This window comes from Ananas comosus, linkage group 20 (assembly GCF_001540865.1).
Source record: "Ananas comosus cultivar F153 linkage group 20, ASM154086v1, whole genome shotgun sequence".
NCBI lineage: Eukaryota > Viridiplantae > Streptophyta > Magnoliopsida > Poales > Bromeliaceae > Ananas > Ananas comosus.
Window position 1 is genome coordinate 2,492,832 of NC_033640.1, and position 24,595 is coordinate 2,517,426.

The window sequence follows — 24,595 nt, forward strand, 5'->3', positions numbered from 1 at the left end:
TGTGATTATCAAATTTGACCAAATCAAATTGAAGAAAATTCAAGTTCCATAAATATCCTATTAGGTCCATCTCCTCTGCCCCGATTATAATGTTGTCAAGTTGCTAAACTCTTTCTTTATTCCGGTAGTGTCCTTCTATTTTTTTCTAGATGTCAAATAAAATTTTTATACACTGAAGATCATACCATCTTAGGGCAGTTGGTACATCTCTTTCTTCGAGAGCTGTGTTTTGATATCGAATGCGCATATATAACCTACGGACGTATTCGAAAGGAAAGCATATTGTATTTAGATCTAAAGAATTAAAACTTCATTTAAGGACACTTTTTATTAAAGTTTTCCCAAATCCGGTCCATGGTGGGCCATACTCGGACAATATGCCAATAACTGCTCTTTCATACGCCCGGTCTACTGGACCGGGTCCACGAAATCACTTCTCCAGCTCCAGCGAACGAGTCCTTCAAACAATAGTAAACAAAACCGCTTCTCCTCTTCTTCTTCTTCCTCCTCCTCCTCCTCTCTCTCTCTCTCTCTCTCTCTCTCTCTCTCTCTAGAGAGAGCAATGGTGGTGCCCTTAACAATGGCGGATCTCTCCCAGAGGGCGATCCTGCTGCGGGACTCGCTCCAGAAGAGCACCGCCAACACGCGGGGAATGGTCGCCATCCTCGGCTCCTTCGACCACCGCCTCTCCGCCCTCGATGCCGCCATGCGCCCCACCCAAGTAAAAAAAACCATAATCGCCCACTCCGATCTCTTCTTTTTCGTAGAGATCGCTTGATCGATCGATCGGAGATGATGCTTTGCGTAGTGTTTGATTCGTGCGAATCTACGAACGATTGGTGCAGGTGAGGACGCACGCGATCCGGATGGCGCACGAGAACATCGACAAGACGCTCAAGGCCGCGGAGGTGATCCTCGCGCAGTTCGATCTCGCGCGCCAGGTTGGGGTTCGCAAATTCTGCTTTTTAGCTCGTTTTCTAGTTAGAATGAGCAATTTGTACTTGGTGTAGAAGTTTTTGATGTATATAGGAAGCACTATGGTGATTGAGTAAGATTAGATTGAAGAGACTTGGTTTCAATGTGAAATGGAGTTGAGACGTACACTCACATCTGAGGATTTCGAGCTGGGTGGAATCACTATAAATGATGGGAGTTTCAATGTGATCTAGTTTAACAGGCATAGGGAATTTTTGATAGATTGGAAATATTAAGCTTTCAATTCCACGTTCATTGGTGAATTATTTAGGATGAATTATTTTGCAAATTGCTTTCACTTTAATTTCTAAAGCTTTAATTCTTCTCAATTGATGGCTCAACTTCATAAAGTGATTCATTTAACTCCCCGCAACTTCAGTCAAAGGCAGTGGAAGAGCTCTTGATATGTTAATACAATCACTTAAGTCAAAGATTCTGTGGCATTTTTCAGCATTTAATGGGGCTGCCTATACATGTGGGAAAGTATATAGGCAATGTTTGTATGTGGAACAATATGATCAGCAATATTGAAGTCTTCCAATGTGCAAACATTGGGTTGGTACCTTTCTATATATGCAAGATGTTGTTAGTATCAAGAAGCTTGCAATTTGAATGCTGATGGCTTCTTTATTTTTTCCTGTGCTATTTTGCATTATGGGATTTAGGCCGAGGCTACGATACTAAGGGGTCCACATGAGGATCTAGAAAGCTATCTAGCAGCTATTGACGTATTGAAGAGCATTGTCCATTATTTTACCTCAAATAAGAACTTAAAGAGCAGTGATGGAGTTCTGAACCATGTCAACAACTTGCTAGCCAAGTCTGTAGTCAAGTTGGAGGAGGAATTCGGGCAGCTCTTAGCTTCTTACAGGTTCGTTTCTCAAAATTATTGCTCTTTAACGAATCTTCTCTTTCTTCCTCCTCTTACAATGTGTCCATTCTAACATAAGAATTATCTTTGGTGGGTTTTATTTAATGTAACTGTAAGATATATATTCGTAGTATTATATCTCTTGTACTTGTGTGACCGTCAATGGCAAGGATTTAGGTGTCCATCGGCACATGCTGTATTTAACATGTCGTATCGTGCCAATAAGATATCGGCACGATACAGCACCTGTGCCGATGACATAGCTCAAAAACTTATATTTTTTAAATTAGTAAGTAATTTTCTCAATAAAGTTCAAAAGATTTGATAAATATACATAATAAACAGTTAGAATATTTTGTTGCTAAAGAAAATAAATATTTCATGCTATTATGTATCGACACACATGAATTTTTTATGCCCGGCACGTACCGTGTAATACCATGCCGGCAAGTTTCCAGTACGACCCCATGCCACGCACTTAAATCCTTGGTCAGTGGGATAAAGATGCTTGAGTCTTGACTTTAGGTATTAGCGGGATATATCAGTGATCACTTTTTATAGATATGAAAATCATTTTATGTACTTTTATCTTTTGATATGCAGAGTAGACTAATAATGCAGTAGCTTGTTAAGATCTCAAAGTCGACCTTCAATACTGCTATTATTTTCTGCTGCAAGTGTTAAATTGCAAAGATCCCAAATGTTTGAAACTTCAGCTTACATGAGAAAAAAGCATTGATGTATGTCCGTGCATTTAGATCAGAGAAATCATCTTGCCTAACACCAAATGGTAGATTACTCGTGGTTCATGCTCGCAACATAAAAAACCGTCAGTGAACATGTTGCACACTAGGTTCTCTTTGCTAAGAATAACATCTATTGCTTTTAATAAGATGCAAATGATCTGACAAAAAGTGTTGAAGTTGTAAGAAAATTGCATGTACACAGCAGAAGAAAAACGGCAATTAAAATTTTCTAAACCAAAATCACCTTGTGTTTCATTTTTAGAACTTAAACAATAGATCAAACTAATCTAATTAGATGAGGTTTAGTTTTTCATCTTGCACATGTCGAGAGGACCACGAAGTCGACGATCGTTGGTAAAAACTATTTGTCCTCATTAGCCTTGGACGTGCCCGACGTCTAGTCGCGTCCACACGAGATCACATCTTCAATCGAACTAATCAACGCCTTCTATCCGCGATCCGATCACGAACTGATGCTTTTGTCGTTTTGAGGGAGGTGAATCAGTTTTTGGATATACTAGCAACCTGAAGATCGATGCTGGTGGATTAATGGTGAAGGACTTGAGGAAGAGGGACAAGATTGACGGCTATGATTTTCTATTTCTCTTGTATTAAATTATTATTTTTTTAACATGTCAGACATGTATTTATGATGAGAAAACCCCTAGCCTATTCCTAATTCTAATCGGAATTCTAATCCGATTAGATTATCTATTAATCCCTCAAGCTGGTTTTAATTTAAACCAAATTCGGATCCAGATCCTAATCCGATTCGCATGTAACATTTATATATAAGTCCTCATATTATTTACTAACGATTAGTAAATACACCATGCAAGTAAATTTTTAATTCATTTTGCTTGAGAATTTTTCCTACATTAAAAATCAATATATTTGAGTAAAAATAGTGTCGGACTATTTGAGGAACTTAATGCAATGTAGTTCATGTTGATGTTTTCCCATTCCTTGATTTTTTTTTTTCTTGTTCTTTTGCTTTCAGCAAACCTATTGAGCCTGATCGTCTATTTAATTGCCTTCCCAACTATTTGCGACCGTCAGCAGTGGACCAACGTGAAAATGGTAAGAACCATCGCTCCGAGCATTCTGCCAAAAGCTCGGAGGGCGCTGTTTATAAACCTCCAACTCTCATTCCTCCACGCATTTTACCTCTGCTGCATGACTTAGCCCATCAATTAGTTCAAGCTGGGCACCAACAGCAGTGCTTCAAAATATACAGGTACAACTCAAAGCTGTTCTGTTTTTCTTCGCATTCAGGACTTCTTGTCAAGATTTATTTCAATCTCAATTTGGTTATTTACTTTCTGGTGAAAGACTACACTACCTTGCGTTAACCACGTCGCAGGTTTTGGTGATGCGACATTTAAGTTTACAGGACAAATTCTGGGTACCTTAGTAAATAAACTAAACAAGTTTTATGTTAAGAAGTGTCAAAAAAAAAAAGAACATGTAGTTTCTGAAGAGAGAACTAAACAGTGATACACCTTTTTGGTTGCATTGTTGCATTGTGGACATGCATGTATCTACATATTCACTTATGCGTATTTCTACATGGTGTGCGCAAGTGAAATGTTTTTGATCACCCATTGCATGATGGAAGTGCTTCGGTAATGTCGCCAAGAAAATGCTATTTCTTCTTGATGATGGATTAATTAGATTTCTATTGGATCAAATCATCAGAGATTACAGCATTTTGGCACTCGTATAACTAAGAAATTGGAACAGGGAACGAAAGTGGCTATGCAACTCACCACGACTCTGATCAGGTTCTCTGATACCTCAAGAAAGATCTTGTGCTAATTAAATTTGTGCTGTCTTCTGCTATAATCCAAACAAATCTACAAGAACCTTAGGTTGGTCATCACTTGATTCAAGGAGCACCTCAAATCCACGATGGAAACTTAAAATTCACAAGCAAGATGAAAATAATATGTGCAGTTGTTTCTGTCCTTAAACATCATAATTGAAGTAGTGGAGATAAGTTTCATGATGATTCTAGGGTAGCATATGCAAAACTATCAATAAATAGTTGTAGAATGCCTAGGTTTTCCCTGGAATTGTTTCAAGGTAGAGGGAAGGCTATTGGGAAGAGCGATGGCTCAAAACATCTGTAAGGCTCGTAAGGAAACTAGAAATCCCTAAGCATTTATTAGCTGGGATTTGAGTTAGAATCAATTTAAAAAATCTAGTACAGACCCTGCATTATGTACGATAGAATCATGGCATGAGAGACCAAACCGAGAAGAGATTACTTGCTCTCTCCAAAGCAGATTTTCTGCCATTCGGCTTTAACCAATTACCAATTCTGGAGTCTGCACTCTAATTTGGACTGTAGGACTATCCATTTGCAGAGAAACTGCAATACTTTGCTCACCCCCAAGAGGCTTTGGAATTTGACAAGAAATCCTCTCTAAATATGATTCTACTTGATCACTCTCTCAGTGTAAGTGAATGAAAACATACAAATCATACCTTATATGGTCTTGAGAGTGTGAATCAAAGTCTTTTTGTCCATTTATCTTCGAATTCAACTTGGCTTTGACAAAGAGTCAAACTGACCCAACTTAACTAAATTTGCCAACACATCAGGTTTTCTAACAGATGATTGGCAAAATTGATACCTTTTTGATATTGATATTTTTGACACGGAGGATAAATTCCGATATGGATTGGCTTTGACTGGACAGACGGGGGGTTTTCCTTTCAAAAGTATTATGTATGTGATGAAGGTCTAGATAATGATTAATACAGAACTATTAAAGAGGTAAAAACATCCTTCATCCAAAAAACTATCCTGATTTGTGGAAGTCTCTTATTTGATGACTGCCTTAAAAGCAATTTATCTCGTTTATGTTACTAAGCAATTTTTCTATTGTCGGTAGCAGCTTTTGGTTCTCTTGAATACCTAATAACTCATTTGTGTTGGTGAAAAGCATTGTTTGCTGCTAAATAGCTCATCTAATTACAATCATCAGTATTACACGTTCTCCAGATTTATGTGTCTGTTTCTTCTTCTAGTGAATGAATGGCAATTGATTATTCATTTTCTTTCTTTCTTGATTCAGATGGACATTCATGTTTTTTTTTTTTTTTTTCTTTCAATACTTTCTAAGGCATATACTTAATTTCCCTTTTTGCCTTTAGCAATGCTCGTGCTGCAGCATTAGAATCAAGCCTCCGGAAACTGGGTGTGGAAAAACTCAGTAAAGAAGATGTTCAGAAGATGCAGTGGGAGGCTTTAGAGGCCAAAATTGGGAATTGGGTCCACTTCATGCGAATTGCTGTGAGAATCCTTTTATGAATCTGCTATACATGCGATACCTTTTTTCTTTTTTTCCAAATCAATTGATTGTGATTATAACAGGTCAAACTGCTCTTTGCTGGAGAACGAAAAGTTTGTGACCAGATTTTTGATGGTATAAAGATTCCCAAGGACCAATGCTTTGGCGAAGTGACAATGAACAGTGTAGAAACTCTTCTAAGCTTTGGTGATGCAGTTGCTAAAAGCAAAAGGTCCCCAGAAAAGTTGTTTGTGCTGCTAGACATGTATGAAATTATGCATGAACTACAGCCAGAGGTATGTTAAGAATTTTTTTCTGGATGCTAAATAAAATCCATTTAAAATCATCGCTAAATCAAGTTGAGAATCTTCTCTTAGCAACTTCTAACTCGGAATGTCTTTTATTTTGTCCGGTGGCCTATTTTTTTCGTGCTGCAAATTAAGTTTTTGATTCTGCATAATATACTTTTGCTTTTTGCGTAGTGTTCTCCAAAACTTAGGAAGAAGTAGACAGGAAGAGGATCCAATCCAGCTGTTATGGTCTACCAGTTTGAAGGCAGATACAGTTGAAAATTTTCCACTAGAGGAAAATCACCGAACTAAACCTTCATGGATGCAAATTTTACATGCATGTTTGTTTATGCAAATTCTGATATTCAGCATCTGTCGAAACTAGAGCCAGTAGAAATTATTGCTTCCTCAAATCTTTGACCTTTAATCTGAGATTTTGATTAATAAGAATTAGATAAATGCTTTTCATTGTGATTTACTACCTGTCTTGGATTTTAAGGTGCCATTTTTTGGCTCGTTGAGCCTTTACACTAAAATTGTTCTTTGTGATTTAGTTTTCTTCTCGGTTAAAAAATCCCTTAAAGAAATGGTCAGTTACAAGGAATACAATTTTAGTTAAATTGTTCTTTCTGATTTAAATTAAATATTTTACGATTTAAATTATCATAAATTTCTTTGAGAATGGGGGTTTTAATTTTATATCTTCCTAATTTTACTCATCAGTTTGAGACGATCTTCGAGGGCAAAGCTTGTATTGAGATGCGCGAATCTGTAGTGAGTTTGACTAAACGGTTGGCACAGACTGCGCAAGAAACATTTGGTGACTTTGAAGAGCTAGTTGAAAAGGATGCTTCAAAAACAACTGTTCTTGATGGAACCGTCCATCCACTTACTAGCTACGTTATTAACTATGTGAAGTTCTTATTTGAGTAAGTCTAGACATATATCATCTTTCTTACCTGTTTTTGATGAAAAGTTTACTGGCAAATGAAATTTAATTATTCCATGGTCATGTGCGTGCCTGTAGGCAAGTGAGCGAACTCGCTCTCGCGCACATCTATGCATGCATGTGTATACGTGTCTTGGGAGTAAATTAATATTATCCTGCTCATTAGGATTATTTCTATCTATTTGTTAATCTATCTTCACCATTGACTCATTGGGAATCATATGTAAAAAATTAAGGACTTAATTCTTTCAGCATATCAATTGTCATAAAGCATTTAAGAGACATCAATTGTTATAAAGCATTTAAGAGATCCATTGGGGGCATTTAATCTTTGCTTTCAACTACAAAATCGCAATGACTTGGGTTTGTTAATTATAAACAATCCTTAGGTGATTTTATTGGATATTTCTATCTTAATTTGTCATTCATAAGATGTTCGAACCTTGTTACGGGAATCAGTAATGTTTTACGTTGTGAATTCAATTGTTATTTTTGGTGTGAAGTCATAAATCATCTGGTGATTACAAATTTTTATGTTTTAACTCCGTCCTATCGTAAAGGAAATATCCACTTTTAGTAGTTTCTTGTTGATATAACCTTCTGAACGTGAACTGACGAAGTTGTACTTCTTAACTATGCGCAGTTATCAGTCAACATTGAAGCAACTATTCATGGAGTTTGAAACTGGGAGTGAAACAGTGTCTCAACTGGCGATAGTTACAACAAGGATTATGCAGGCTCTTCAGAATAACCTAGACGGAAAATCTAAGCTGTACAGAGATCCGGCTTTGACTTACCTGTTTCTTATGAACAACACCCATTATATGGTTAGATCTGTGCGGAGGTGTGTGTATTACTATTTTGCATCTGACTTTAATAGGGTTTTAATTTTATTTTTTTTATTTTTTTTGGAAATATACCATTCAAAATCGAGAAAACTGCAAAATTTAACCTTCAAAGTTGGTATCTGCATGTGTGCCCAGCAAAACTGAGTGAATTTATTTTGCATTAGTATCCCTGCTGGGGGCACGCATGCAAAAGCTGTTTTTGCATGGAGGGGCATACATGCAAATACCAACTTTTGCCAAAAACACAACAAAATATGGAACTTTCCCAGGGACACTTGGTATGTATATGTTTCCAGGTCAGAAGCAAAGGACATACTGGGTGATGACTGGATCCAAAGACATCGAAGGATTGTTCAACAAAATGCAAATCAGTATAGAAGGATTGCTTGGAGCAAGGTTTGTCGATAAACAAAATCTGTAAAATTTTCTCCTCCTTTCCTGATTGATTCTTTGACGCCGAAATTTATATGATGGGCTATTTAATATTTATCATAGTATTCTGTTGAGTCCATAGCATTTGAAGTACTTTGGAGTTTTCCTTATTAATTGAGTTACATATTTGTTTTTTTTTCTAAAGAGCATTTTCTTACTATCACTGTATTTATCCTTGACTAATTTAAAAATTAACACATTCGCCCCTCTTTTCGACTCACACTTATTCCTAGCCATTGGATATAGACTGATATTACTACAATCCTATCCTTCATAATGGAAAGCAAACAATATCCCTACACGCTTGGCATTTTTTATCTCTTTTGTTTGTTTTTCCTTGAGCTCTTGTTGTTTTCTCCTAGGAATGGTTTTACCTAGTTTTGCTATTGTTCATTGTTTGCAAACTCTATGATTAGTTCGTGTAAAACTACGGTAATTTACTTTCCTTATACTTCCTTTTCTAACATTTTGAAAAAAAGACTAGTTTGGGGTCTATTTAATGATTACGAGAATAGAGACATCCATCCTTAGGCTCCTTGGATAGTTGAAAATTAAGAAAACAAAGCCAAGAATCATAAAAAATATCAAACATGACCTAAATATGTGATGGTAACCTTTTTTCTAGTTTTTCTGCAGTAATTTAACTACCGTGCACTTTATCCAGATTCTCCAGACTCTTTCTGTTCAAGGTATGAACTCCAGCGCCTCTATGGCAACTGATGGAGGTAACAGCAGTGGAGTTTCAAGAGCGGCAATCAAAGAGCGGTCCGCACTTCATCTCACATATTATTATCATTTTTTTATTTTGCCATGGGATTTCAAAATTTAGTTTTCCTTTTTTTCCTCTTTTTTTTTTTTTTTTTTTTTTTTTTTTTTTTTTTTTTTTTTTTTTTTTTTTTTCAGGTTCAAGTCCTTCAATATGCAGTTCGAAGAGCTTCATCAAAAGCAGTCCCAATGGACGGTGCCAGATCAAGAACTGCGTGAATCTCTACGGCTTGCAGTTGCTGAAGTTCTACTACCAGCTTACAGATCCTTCATAAAGCGTTTTGGGTATGTTCTTGACAAACTGATATTATCTGCACTTGCATTTAAGGCTTTTCGAAGAAGCATTGAAAGCATTTTGTTGTAAAGTCCGATAAAGAGCTTCACGTAGTAGCAGAAGCAGAAGCCTTCTAACCAGCAAAATTACTTCTCGTTTTTCTTGTGTTTCTTGTACTAGCATTACCATGCGAATTAATCTTTAATTAATAATTTATTGAAGTGAATAGAAGGTCTAAACAACTAGAGGCACATATGAGGTTTACATATACATTGACTATTAATGATTACTGTGTTCATCCTTGTGCACCTGCTGAGGTGGCAGTCTCTTATTGGTGCCGTAACAACCGTTTGCCTCGTGAATTGCACCAAATTTACCCAATTAAGGGGTATAAATCACGCATCCTTCCACTTATATCTACATTAGTCGGTGTATATTTCGGTAACTCTCCTGTGTCGATATCTAAGCTATACTTTCTTTTAGACTTGATAATATATTTCTTTGGTTTGTAAAGTTGACATCGTAGTGTCTATGTGGTTTTACTTTTGAAATAGCTTCTCCGCTTCCTACTCCGACTTGTAGGAGCTTGTAAGAGCCAGTTGCTCGGATAACAAATTTTTTGAGCTTTTGCTATTGGTGGAGAGAAGAATGAGCTTTTGGCCTCAAAATAAGATGCTCTATTGAAGTTTCTGCATAAAGTGGAAAACTTTTGACGTTGTAGTGGAAAAGTGCTTCTTTAAAGAGCTCCACTGAAAAAGCAGACCACCAAAAATAGCAATGCTGAAGTCTAGTATCAATTTCTTTGCTGCACTCAGTATGCCTTTGGGACTCATACTTGTCTATCTTTTTTTATCTCTCTTTTTTCGCAATTATAATTTTTCAGGGCACTAGTTGATAATGGCAAGAATCCTCAGAAATACATCAAATACACTCCTGACGAGCTCGAAAAACTGCTCGGCGAGTTCTTCGAGGGAAAGAACTGATGAACAAAGAAAAAGAAACTAATCCTTTGTAAGAATCCTTTCTCTTCTATAATTACAGCACCAGGTTTAGGGAATGTGCATAACTTTCTTTTCTTCGTTCTAATACCACCTTACACATGCTGACGAAAAACAAACCGTGGATTCGTCCAAAATCGAAACCTAGCAGAATATCATCTCATATTCTTTTACTCGTGTAGCATTATATACTGCTCACTATTTTCATGAAGACAAAATTCAGATTTACACGTTGAACCCTTTTTTTCTATTATTGTTAATTTTGATTTGATATTGATTTGGTTTGTCCTGTGTACATTGCTGCAGTTCTTGGTATCTTTCTATAGCCTTCAATTGATAATCTAAATATTACGCAATTTTCAATCAGTTTTGCTAATATTTGGATTTAATATATATATATATATAGAGAGAGAGAGAGAGAGAGAGTCCAGCTATAGTGCTTATAAAAGCACCAACCACTTGGTGCTTGTAAGTTTTTTACCATTATATCTACTCCTCGGATTATTTTCAACCATTAGATTATACTATTCAACCAACTACCCACTCAACCCTAGAGGGTCTATATCATCCTAACCGCATAAATTTTTGGTCACTACTCAGGTTGGAATGGTTTTGTTTGGCTCATCGCTTATTGTAGATTATAATATCTAAACAGGTGCCATGTATTATTAAAATATTTTCGAAATAAAAATAGTTCATCTTGGGTCAGAAAAAGATGATGAAATAATTTTTCCTATTTTCTTGCGACTCAGTTCACTCGAAAAGTACATTAGAAAAGGTTACCTCATGTAAAAAATAGGTTTTAAGTATCTTTGTTGGTTGTTTTGTGAAATTTGAATTTAAATTTTTAGTTGAGCTCAGATGAAATTTACATTGCCCTTTATAGTGATTCAACTCTTGTAGGGTAAAATTTGGACCCGCCTTTTTTCGTTTTATTCCCCTCCTCTTTTTGTAAACTCTAGCTTTTTTTTTTTTTTTTCTCTAACTTGTTTGTTTTTTCAAGTTGAGTTATTCTCGTTGAAGAATTGAGGATTCCACTAGAATTTAAAATAGTTTCTTTAGATATTGAATTTAACGATAACGAAAATCACTATTTCATCAGTTAAAATGTAGATAGAGCGCTAAAATTTAGTTAATGCCTGTTGAATTTAATAAAATTTCTAGCTCATCTAACGAAAATAATATAAAGTAAATAAAAAAGAAAATTTAAGAGCTGGAGCTTATCCGAAAATAAAGTTTCTAGGATGTATTTCAGAAGATGAATATAGTTGAGGGGTCTCTATACATTTTAGCCCAGACAAATGCCTAGGTATTGGGTAAAGAGGTGGAAATCTGAAGCTATTAAAAGGGTAATTGCACTACTGGGCCCAACCTTTACCCAATTTGTTATTTTGGTCCTCAATCTTTTTAATTTGCAATTAGGTTCTTAACCTTTAGAATTAATCGTACTATTGGTACCTAACCTTTTTCAATTTATTCACTTTGGTCCCTAACCTTTTTGTATATATATATAGAGAGAGAGAGAGAGAGAGAGTTGGGTTAGAATACTATTGATAGCAAAAAGTATTTTTTGCTATCAAATTTTTAACCTTTGGATCAACTCCTTTCATCATTTCTAACTATTAGATTAAATATTATAACCCAGTAAGGACCACTCAATCCTGGGGAGACCACTCAATCTTAACTGACTAATATCATCCTAACTTTACAATTTCTCAGCCAAGGGTTAAAAATTTGATAACAAAAAGAACTTTTTGCTATCAGTAGTATTTTAGCCCAACTATATATATATATATATATATATATATTGTATATTCACATACATCATGTTAAGCCAATCTTACCGACTTTAATATTATCCTTTACCCAGTGTATCAGTAGTATTAGAGCATCAAGCGTTGTTATCGTCGGGCATGCCACTAAGCTCTTTCGAGAATTTAAAGTCAATACTGAAATTATCTGGAGGCTATCGAACCACAGGTGGGGCCTATGTGCAGATAGGTTTTATTTGAATTAGAATGATATATTCCCTCAAAATTAATGAAATACTCAATAGAAATAAATATGAGGTTAGGGACCGAATAACCCAAAAAAAAAAAAAAGGTAAAAATTAGGGACCAATGGTGCAATCAATTCTAACTTTTGTAGCAGGATCAAAAATCGGATCCGGAGCGAAATAAAGTATAAGGGTCGATTTCAAAATAACGCACAGTCGAGGGCTCTCCATGCATTTTTGCTGGTAAAAATGCTGATACACTGGGTAAAGAGATGAGCAATGTGAAGTTACCAACTTTTGATGGAGGAATCGATGATTGGAATCATTGGATAATGGAGGGAGAAGATTCAAAAAAAAAAACAAAAACAAACAAAAACAAAAATACAAAAAACAAAAAAAAAAATCTGCAAAAGTAAAAGAGAAAGAGAAGCATGTCAGTAAACAGCACAACAGCAAATAAAGTTCTACTGGGGTTGTCAACTGCTGGGATTCAGGACGAATTTGAATTTTCAAAAGTTTCAATCCGAACCCCACTACTAAATTCCAAATTGAAATTCGAATTCGAATTTGAATTCCAAGGATTTTAAACATTTATATCCAAATCTGAATTCGACTAAAAATTCAAAGCCTAAACCAGAACTCCAACCCGAAAACCCGAATTCGAAATAATAATTATTATTTTTTACAATATTTTAAAATATATTAAATTAAATCTAAATTTTTAAAATACAAATTCAAATGTGATATCGAACGGTCATTTTTAGGACCATTTGATCACTTGGTAAATAATATCGAAAAATTATGAAATTAGTTTCTAAATAGTTCTAATGGCGTGTGTCTAATAGAGCCGATCGTCGAATCGGATATCGTATCATCGAAAACAACTTATAAGCATGGAGGCCTCTGCACTTTCAAAAGCGCAGGAATCTAGAGCTCTCCCTCTCTCTCTATATATATATAGAGAGAGAATATAGAGAGAGAGAGTCTCGCTACTATACTAGCAATAGTATTGGGTTATTTTATTATATAGTTTTTAGCCGTTATATCTACTCTTTTAATTATTTCTATTATTGGATCAATACTATTTAACCAACTAACACTAAACCCTAGAGGACCAATATATATATATATATATATATATATATAGAGAGAGAGAGAGAGAGAGAGAGAGAGAGAGAGAGAGAGAGAGAGAGAGAGAGAGAGAGACTACTGTACTCTTATGAGTGTTGGGCCCTTTGTACTCATAAATTATTTTCGATGACAAAACTTCCGAATCGACGATCCACTCCGTTAAATATGATCTAGAGTATTTAAAACTTCTAAAAAATAAATTTTGTAATTTTTCGAAATCATAATAAAGTCTATCAAGCAGGCATAAAATGAACGATCAAAATAGAAGCTGTCCTAAAAATGAATGATCGGATCCTTTAATTTAAGATCAGAGTTATTGATCTTTATCTAGGTAGTGAATAGAATTTTCTATCAAAAAGTCAATCTATTCCTTTTTTTTGCACCGTTAAACTAGTAAATATTTAGTATCGGCCGTTAAAAATTGTCAATTTTGTGACCTTTTGATCGTAAGGTAAATGATATCGAAAAATTATGAAATTTAATTTTTAGAAGTTTTAAATGCTCTAGATAATATTTAACGGTATGAATCGTCGATTCGGAAGCTTTATCATCGAAAATAACTTATGAATACAAGGGCAATCGTACTCATAAGAGTATAGTAGCTGGACTCCATATATATATATATATATCACATTTATATTTATATTCAGAAATTTTAGACCTCACATTGGTGACTTGTACATAATTTATTAGCTACTTTTCCTTTCTAAATAAATGTATACCAAATAGCAGCTGGCTAAGAGGTTGATGACCAGTATTCGAGATTTTAAGTTCGTAGTATATTTACTTTATATTCCTAACTAAGTTTGTTTTTTAAAAAATGAACGAAGTATGTAGCTTACTATATTTTTCTCTAAAAAAAATATTTACATCCGTAAATCCTTTTTAATACACATTACATGCATCTCCATATTGCAACTTAACTAATTATTAACAACATTATTATATAGTTGTNCAACCAACCACCACTCAACCCTAGGAGGTCTACTATCAACCTAACCGTAACCACTCTCATCCCAACCGCACATTTTTTTCATCTAAACGACAGAAAAATTATGAATACAAAAGGCTCTATACTCATATGAGTATAGTAGCCCCAGCCTATATATATATATATATATATATATAGTCCCGCTGGGATACTATCGATAGCACGAAGCATTTGGTAATATCAAGTTTTCTGCCGTTAGATTTACCTCTTTTATCATTTTCATCCGTTCGATTATACTATTCAACCAACCACCACTCAACCCTAGAAGACCCATATCATCCTAATCGCACATATTTCAATCCAAGTGCGGAAAACTTAATAGCACAAAGTCATTGGTGCTATTAATGATATTCCAATATATATATATATATATATATATATATATATATATATATATATATATATATATATATATGGATTCAAATTGGATTCGTGTTCGGATCGGATAGAATCAAAATCCATATCTAATTCCAAATTCATCGAATTTTCTTTTTTAATATCCATATATCCAAAACTATATATCTATTTAGTATCAGATAAAGTCGCTCTTTTTCTGTTCGAATTCAAATAAAATTTCGGGTATCATCTCTAAGTTCTACTTTGCAGCGTAGTAACAAAATTTTTCCGATTTCCAAAAAATTCACAAATAGTTTACAAATTTTTAATTATCTTAATATTTCACTAAATTATTGAAAATACTAATAAAAAAAAATACTATGCATAACCTATTGTTTGATAGCTAGTTCATTCACTAAATTAATTATTTCTTATATCTTTAACCCTCTATTGCTTAAATTTGATTTTAAAAAATTGAATGTTTCCATAAAAATTTTGTGCTTCTATATTTTCTTCGTTCGAAATGTTTATAGTTTATAAATCCAAGCATATTTTGGCTAAAATGTAAATTATTTTCCTAATCATGCGTTGCACTTAATCTATATTGATAAAAAATAGTAAAAGTTATATAGAATTTATCAGAACTATGAACTATTTTGAATTATTACCGACCTTTCGAAAATTTAGTTTTACTATCCAATCTTTTAATTTTTTTGATTTAAGTTAATCAACGGCATTTTGACTTCAAAATCTGAGTGCATCGTTTATCTTTACAAGTTTAATTAATATAAGTCATATAATTTTCTCAACTATAAATTTATTAAAATAAAAAATTTGTTTAAATTTTAAAGTCAAAGTGCCGTTGATTCAAATCAAACAAATTAAAAAATTAGATAGTAAAATAAAATTTTTGAAAGATTGGATAGTCGATTCAAAATAATCTATAATTCAAATAAATTCTATACATTTTTATCCATAAGAAATATGCACTTAGACCTCTTCAAATCTTTAAATCTCAAATACTTTTAAATGATACAAACAGTGCAACTTAATCTCAAATTGTGTAACTTCAGTTTAATATGGTATAATTTAATCTCAAATAGTTTTAAATAGTACAGCTTAATCTCAAGCATTACAACTTCTTATTCTTCTTTTTTTTTTCCTTTATTTCTTGGCATTTTCTGTAGAGGCCATACGGCATTATCACCTTATGTTTCTTTTTCTTCCTTTTCTTTCATCCTTTACATTTTTCTTTGTCTATTGTGCTCGTTCCCTCGCGCTCTATCCCAGCAATCGCCTTCGCCTTGACACATTCTCCTTTTCCGTCGTCCTCAAATTCTGCGATAGTCTCGTGGTCGTTCACGGCCACGCCCTCCGCCACAGCCTCATCTCTGCAATCTGTATCATATCCAAACCCGCGTTGCCACTATTGGCGTCGGCAAAAATGTGGACAAGATAGTAGAGAGGAGCGCAGCATCAAGGAAGAGAAGAGAGAGAATAAGTAGGAGGAGAAAAATAAAAGCAATGGTAAAAAAGAGGAAGATGCAAAGGACAGAGAAAACGAACTAACAAGGAACGAGAGAGAAAAAAGAATAAGAATATTTTATTTGATCTACTAAAAATTTTGACCTAATCTTCAAAAATTTTAAAAAGTGATCAATTCTCGCAAAAACGTAAAATCGATGGATTTTATACGCAAATTGGCTTATAAATATTTTACAATATTAAAAATAAAAAATTGTAAGATTAAATATATTAAAAGATTATTATTTAAGTATCCTATGTGATAGTAATGAGTAATTATTACACCATGACCGTTGACAATGCGCAATTACTCCCACCCACGACATTAAATGCTCTCGCGAAAAAGGTACGAATTTGGTTCACATAATTACATAACATAAAATAAAATAAAATAACATAAAACCCTCTTAATCCTTTTTCAAATTTAAATTTGTGTTCTACAAATCAGATAAAATAGCAAATTGATATATATTATAAAGGTTAAGAATATAGAAAATTTTCTTATAAATATTTTTTTTAAAAAAATTTATATTTTATTTTTATAATTTTAAATTGATGTATTTATTTCGCTCTGTCAAAATTTCATGTCTGTTCCGTTTATTTTTTTAATTTAAAAATATATTTAAGGATATCAAAAATACATTTAAAAAATATCACACTTCTACCACTTTTAATGGTAAATTTTACCATATATTTAAGTACAAAAAATAGCAAATAAAATAAAAATACGTTAAACCATAAATAAAATATAATGTAATATGATATTTTTTTTTGAACTTCCATTATTGTGGTATATTTGCAGTGTACTGTTATATTGTTGAAAAAAAAAATATTTGAGTATCATAAATTTTAAATTGAATTATTTTACCTAAATATTTTATTCTGTGACGAATAATACGAAAAACACTACATTATATAAATCATCACTTCACCACCACATATGCTTCGTAAAAAAAAAAAAAAAAAGCGTTTTATTATCTTTTTTTTCAACAATATATATTTACAAAACATAAAAATACAAATTATTTAGACTTGTGAACTAGTATAATTTTTAGAATATGCATATTTTGCACTTTATAAACTATAGAAAAATAAAATACAATATATTATTTATTTATTTATAATTTTTATTATTTTTTATAGACTAATATTTTTAGAATTATAAAGTGATAAAGTAAAAATGTGCTATATAAAAAGGTTATATTAATTACAAGCTAGTTTATAAAAATAAAAAAGAAAAAAAGGAAAATAAAAAAGAGCACAAATCCTAGAACTAAAAAATTTCGTGGGAAACCAAAACCCATCTCACCTATTCTCTTCTCAGTTCTCACTCCCTTTTCTTATTACAACAACTCACTCATCGTCCCCGGCTCCGGCGATTCCTCCGCCGCGTGCGCCGGCGACCCCGCCGGAGTATAAAACGGCGTCTCCCCCTCCTCCTCCTCCTCCTCCTCCTCCTCGGTAATCGTGTACAAAACCCTAGTCGTCGCCGCCGCGCCGAACCACATGGCGCGCCACGCGCCCACATCGCACTCCTCCTCGTCCTCCTCCGGCTCCGGCTCCGGCTCCCGCGGCGGCGGAGGGGGGGGAGGGGGTGGCTTCGCGGCGGCGGCGGCGGCGGAGGCGGAGGAGGTGGAGGGCTCGATTCGGGTGGGGTTTTTCCAGCAGAGGAGGCGGAGGAGGAGCTTGGGCGTGGCCCCGAGCTCGGGATCGGAGGAGGGGCGGGGGCGGGGGCGACGGCGGCGGAGGAGGAGGAGGAAGAGGAGGTCGGCGGAGAGGGCGAGGAGGGAGAGGGCCGGGAGGAGGCGGAGGATGGAGAGGAGGGGGTCGTCGGGGAGGTGGGTTAGGGTTAGGGTTAGGGTGGGGCATGCGCTCCACCAGCTCCACCTCATCGGCGGCGGAGGCGGCGATCGGTGGGGGTTGCTCGATGTCGGGCGAGGAGGGAGAGGGCGAGGGCGAGGGCGAGCGCGACGCCGAGCTTCGCGGCGCCGCTCATGGCGGATGGAGGTGAGTGACGATCGAGAACTATAGCTAGCTAGCTAGGGTTTCATTTTCGTCTATACGTTGTTATGGCAAATAATAATAATAATAATAATAATAATAATAATGAGAAAGGTGAGGGGGTGAAGTGTAAAAATCTGAGGAGGGAGCATAAATGCGAGAGCGGAGGAAGAAGCAGAAGAAGAAGAAGAGCAGCACGGATTCATGAATTTAAAGCGGACACGGGGAACAGAGACAGAGAGAGAGAAAGAGGGGGTACGGGTACGGCCTCTTGTCCGTACCGCTTGGTAACCGGCTATAGCCGGTGAAGTAAATAGCCAATGCCAATGCCAATGCCAATGCCAATGCGCTCACTGGGTGAACCAGCTTTTTTTTTCTTGCCCCCATAGGTCCCATCATTATTATCTCATATATATGATATGATAAACCTTCCTTTTTCTTTTTCTTTTTTTCTTTTTTTTCTTTTTTTATATCTAAAGCCCTTTTATTTGAATGTTAAATATAATTTTTTATTTGTGAGACTCCAGTTAGCCCTATATATTAGCAGAATATTATAGGGCTAAAAATTCTTAACTCGGTTATATATAGTATTTTGGACAATGGCTAAACCTGAGAGGTTGAGAGAATTAAGCGTGATAAGATTAAGGCAACCGTAGAATGGATGACTCCCTGAAAAGTAGGGTATCATAGTTGGTATCAGAGTCAATTATCAATCGAAAGTACGAAATGAGTCTCGGCTGAGCCAGAGTTATATAGCGGAGAGAGCGAGACTCTCATACCGTTGACTGTTGTGGGTGGAGTGTGGCTTCTCCACAAGTATCGGTTAAGACTAGCGAAACGAGTCTCACATTGTCTAATACTTATGAATTTGAGTCTGACTAGGACGTCGGGACTTAAAGGAGAAGGAGAATGTGAGACCCCTTGTAGTCCCATACATAGGACATAATAGGGCTAAAGGATCTTAACCTGTCTATAGTATTTTGGACGGTGACTAGATTCGAGAGGTTAAGAGAGTTAAGTGTATTAGGGTTAAAGCAGTCCTAAAATAGATGAACCTCGGAAAAGTGGAGTGTCACATTATTAAAGAAATGCTTTTAATTTCTCACTTATATGCACCTAAAAATGCTACATTTACACATGATTTAAGATTTAATATTTAATTATAATATACTTATTAAGATTTAATCATAATATTGCCATCTTATTAATAATAATACCCTAGTAGGAACATGATACAGATATAATGGGAAGTAGAAATTTTAGTTTTTACTATTTCAAAAATTTTGACATTCATAATTTAATTGAATTGTTGGTTTTACTGAGGTGATTTATTTTATTTCAAAAAGGAGAAAATAAAAAAGCTCCAATGTTGGAGCTTTTTCAAAATGCACTGCGATGCAGCTCACCCATAATATTTTGTTCTAAATATTTGATCAAACTTTGTATCCATTAAATACTATTCTGAATGATAATTTATTTGGTAATGTGATAGAAATAAGGAGTTTAATTTATGCTTCGTGAAAGTCTTGGCGTCAATGACTTAATGGGATTATATAATTCATATCAAAAATAAATATGATATACAAATTTAGGTATTTGATCGCACTCCTTATCTACCAAATATTATATATATAATAATTCATGAGTAAATAAAATAAATAAAATAAAATATTCACGCATTCAAATATGTTTTAAGTTTTCATAGCCTCAAATTCGAGTTTCTGAATTTCTGAGTTTAACGTAAACTTTTATAGAAAATGATGTAAAATAGTCCGCATATGCAATTCTATATTATCTCAATATTAGAGAATCATAATATGATAGAGAGAAGAGACCGGTTCACGGTGGACCACGGTCCACGCAACAGTTTCTCCAAGAAGAAGCCGTGGGAGATGGTTTTTAATGGGGACAAAATATATATATATATATATATATATATATATATAGAGTGAGGCTGCTATGCTATCGGAAGCACGGAGCCTTCCGTGCTTCCAGCTCGTTTTCGATGTTGCGACTTTCGAATCGTCGATCGGCTCCGGTAAACTTGATCTAGAGTATTTGAAGTACCTAGAAAATAAATTTTATGATTTTACGATATCATTTGCCTAGTGAACGAAGGGGCTCAAAATCAACGGCTGAAAATAAAAATCTTACAAAATGTAATAATATGACATTAAAATTTTAAATCAAAGATATTGATCTTGTTTTATATAGTATAAAGAATTTTCTATCAAAATTTCACGTGATTTGGATATTTCTACACCGTTAAACTTGCAAACGGCTCACTACGGCCATTGAAATTTGTTGATTTTGAGCCCATTCGATCACTAGGCAAATGATATCGAAAAATAATAAAATTTATTTTCTAGGTACTCCAAATACTCTAGATCAAGTTTAACGGAGCCGATCGACGATTCGAAAGTCGCAACATCGAAAACGAGCTGGAAGTACGGAAAGCTCCGTGCTTCCGATAGCATAGTAGCCTCACTCACTCTCTCTCTCTCTCTCTCTCTCTCTCTCTATATATATATATATATATAAAGAAAAAGAAAAACTAAAATACAAAAAATTTATCAATAACTATTGCTTTTTAACTTTTTATTTTTCCATAACTTTTAAAAATGTATATTTTAACCTCTCAAAATTTTAAATTGTTGTATTTTAGCCTAGCTTTATCAAGATTCTGTTACTGTTCCGTTTATTTCTTATAATTTTTAATTAGGTGCATGAAAAATTTCATTGAAAATAAAAGAAATTTTATATATTTTTTTCTAGAACAAGTAAGCTCAGTTTGGTCATGTCGCTCTCTCCATTAGCGCTACAACTTTTTAAAAATATTTTTAAAATTTTAAGAAAATCAAAATATAGATTTTTGGAAGGTAGGAAGAAAAAGTTAAAATACAGGTATTTACATCGAGTTCTTTTTATTTTAGAATTATTCGGACTATCACTTTACCCGCAATTCTTTTTTTGTCAATTAATAAAAATATATAGATATTATTTGGATTATAGCACATATTGCTAATTTTTTAAAATTTTAATTTTAATGTCTACCTCTTAATTTATTTGATTTAATTAATTTGAAGGCGTTTTCTGTTTAAAATTTAAGTTAATTGCTTATTTTAATAAATATACTTATAAACACGTAAAGATAAGTGATACATACAAATTTCGAAATTAGAAAGTTATTAATTGGTTCAGATTAAATAGATTAAAAGATTAGTTATCAAAATAAAAATTTTAAAGCTACCTATATGCCCCTCAATATTTCAGAAATATCTCATATATTCTTACATTTTTTTTGTTTCAAATATATCCCTCGTATATTTCTCCGTTATTCAAAATAACTCTGTTGTTAGTACATGTTAAGTCACCTCTAATTAAGCCCGGGCCGTGTTTGGTTCGCTTCTCTTTCACCATGTAATCGGAATTGAAATTGATGAATCCATTTGTGGGTGTTTGGTATGCGGAAGTCCCATTCTGATCCAATCATCTCTTTTTCCAATCCAGCCTAGGAGCCAGATTGGAAGTTGAATTCGGACGGAATGGATATTTATTCAGATTAAATTTATTTTTTCAACTTTTTTAATTAAAATATGAGTTTAAATTTAGAAATTAAATTTATAATTTTAAATTTTAATTTTAATTTGAATTAAAAATTAAAATTTAATCAAGTATTTTGAATCTAACTTGAATTTGAATTTAAATTAAATTTTAATTTATATTCAAATTTTATTTAAAACTTAAATTAAATTTATGAATTCAAATTAAAATTTAAATTATAATTTTAAGTTTGAATTTGAATATATCGAAATTTAGTTTTATATTTTAAATTATCCACTCAACTTCAAAGTTTAAATTTTTTAACAAAAATAGATTTAAAATTTTGACATTATTTTAAAATTTTGATGTAAATTTTTAATATTTAATATTTAATTTGAATTTAAATTAATATATTATGAAGATAAAGTTAGTATATTAATTTGATTACGTTTTTTATATCTACTTGAACCAAATACGGACAATGAGAATGATTTATTCCGATTTAGGTAACGAACCAAACAGAATTAGGTAATGAGTCATTCTGATTCCAATTCCAGCTTATTTCGATTCCGATTCTGATTCCTATTCCGACTTCGAACCAAACGCGCCTAAATTTCTACAAAAGTTAAAAAGAAATCAAAATATCTATTTTTCCTTTAATTTAAGGATAAATAAAAAAAAAAGGTTAATTGCATACACGTCCCTGCAAATATGATAAATTGCAGATATATCCCTACAAAGCTCAACTTTCATAAGTTATCCCTGCAAAAATCCTAATGTATTCAGATATGTCCCTCTGGTTATCAAAATTTTTATTTTGCTATCGAAACTTTCAATTGTTTGATTGAGTTAGTCAACGATACTTTAATTTTAAAATCTAAGCTAATTATTTTAATGAATTTATAATTGAGAAAGTCGCATGAGGTATATTAAATCTGTAAAGATAAACAATAAAATCAAAAGTTGAAGTGGAAGTGCCATCGACTGTTTTAGATTAAACAAATTGAAAGATTGTGTAGTAAAATCAAAATTTTAAAAATTTGGAAAACTAATTCAAAATGGTCTATAGTTCATGTAAATTTCCTATCCTTTTTTTTCTTTTTTTCTTATTACATATGCTTTCTGAAGTAGCTTCTCAGTAAGAAAAAACAATTTCTCTGAACTTTGATCGAATATTAGAAATAATCACATGTTCTTAAACAGTTTTACATGAGCAATATTTTTGCAGTTCTTTCTTTTTTTTTCTTTTTTTTTCTTTTTTTTGAGAGATAGGTAGCACGCTACCTGCTTCGTTTATTTCATTTAGTAATAAACTTAGCTGGAAATGTGAATCAACTAGGATTCGAACTTGAGACCTCGGGTACCAACCACCAAACGCTTTACCACTTGCTTTAGGGACGGTCCGTAATGGAGTTCTAAAACTTTGCTTCATGCATTATGGCAATGGAGTTGCAAAAAGAGCTGCTCTATTTTTACTTAATTAGGAATATGGTAGTTTTTTTTTTTTTTCTCCCCTAATGTTCTTTTCAAACATTATAAGGTAATTTTATTGTACATGGCAAAGTGCATTGTAGTTGAAAGGGATGTTTCCAATTGAATACATTAGGTGTGATACTTTTTTTCCTATAGTTAAACAACATAGCAATTATAGCTCATAAACAAGCAACAACCAAATTATTTGATAGCTCCTACATTTCATTTTCCTGCTTGTGAAGTAACTTTTAGTTGGTGGCTTTTTTTTTTTTTGAGAGAGAGAGAAAAATAGCATGTTATCCATTTCGTTTATATTTTTAATAAATAAATTTGGCCAATTTGCATAAAAAATCCACTTATTTTGGGATTTTGCAAAATTGGGCCACCTTTTTCATTTTTGCAGATTCGGTCCGCTTTTTCAGCAAACTGACCAAAATACCCTTATTACTTTTTCTCTTTCCTCTTTCTCTCTCTTCTTCGTTTCTCTTGTTCTTTTTTTTTTCTCGCCGGTAGAGCGGAGGCGGAGCGGAGGCAGAAACGGTCCGTCTCGCCTCTCACCCTCATACTCTCGCCCTCGCCCTTGCCCTCGTCCATGCACCCCCCACATTCCTCGCCTCCGACCTTGCCAAGGCCGCGCCACGACTTTTTTTTTTGCTTTTTTCTTTTCTTTTCTTCTCCGACTCTTCTCCACCGTCTCCGACGACGACGCCTCTCGCCCTTCCCCGCCCTTCTCATCTCTCCCTCTCCCTCATTTTCTGCCGCCTCCGACGACGATTTATCTTCGCCGGCGCCGACGTCGACACCGTAGAGGTCACTGCGGCGCTACAGCCTCGGAGCGGGGGGTCCTTAGCGGCGTCGTCACCGGCGCCGTAGCTGTTGGCAGAGAAGGTGACAAAAAAATTATAGAAAAAAAAAAAAAAAAAATAAAGATAAAAAATTATATAAAAAGAAGGATGAAGATGAAATTACATCGTTAATTACAAAAAAAATTATAAGTTGCACTATTTAAGATGTAAACTGCTGCTTTAAGATAAAAATTATACTCTTTGAACGAAAATTATACTATTTTTTATCTTAAACTGCATCCTTTTAAGTGATATTTATACTGTTTCTCCTCTTGTTGCACTGTTTCTCCTCTTGTTGCACTATTTCT

The 24,595-nt window shown here is 34.0% G+C and overlaps 1 protein-coding gene across 2 annotated transcripts; it reads left to right on the top strand.

The window, feature by feature from the left end:
* On the top strand, window positions 501-10,722 carry LOC109725781 (exocyst complex component EXO70A1-like). 2 transcript variants are annotated; one of them, XM_020255131.1, is made up of 12 exons: window positions 501-721; window positions 846-941; window positions 1,641-1,846; window positions 3,593-3,829; window positions 5,755-5,893; window positions 5,975-6,187; window positions 6,905-7,110; window positions 7,774-7,974; window positions 8,275-8,374; window positions 9,075-9,175; window positions 9,314-9,460; window positions 10,333-10,722. In XM_020255131.1, exons 1-12 carry the CDS (start codon window positions 563-565, stop codon window positions 10,430-10,432), a joined length of 1,905 nt encoding a protein of 634 aa, XP_020110720.1. In that variant the 5' UTR covers window positions 501-562; the 3' UTR covers window positions 10,433-10,722. The 2 variants fall into 2 exon arrangements, with proteins under 2 accessions (XP_020110720.1, XP_020110721.1); XM_020255132.1 differs by lacking the exon at window positions 501-721 and adding an exon at window positions 1,427-1,530.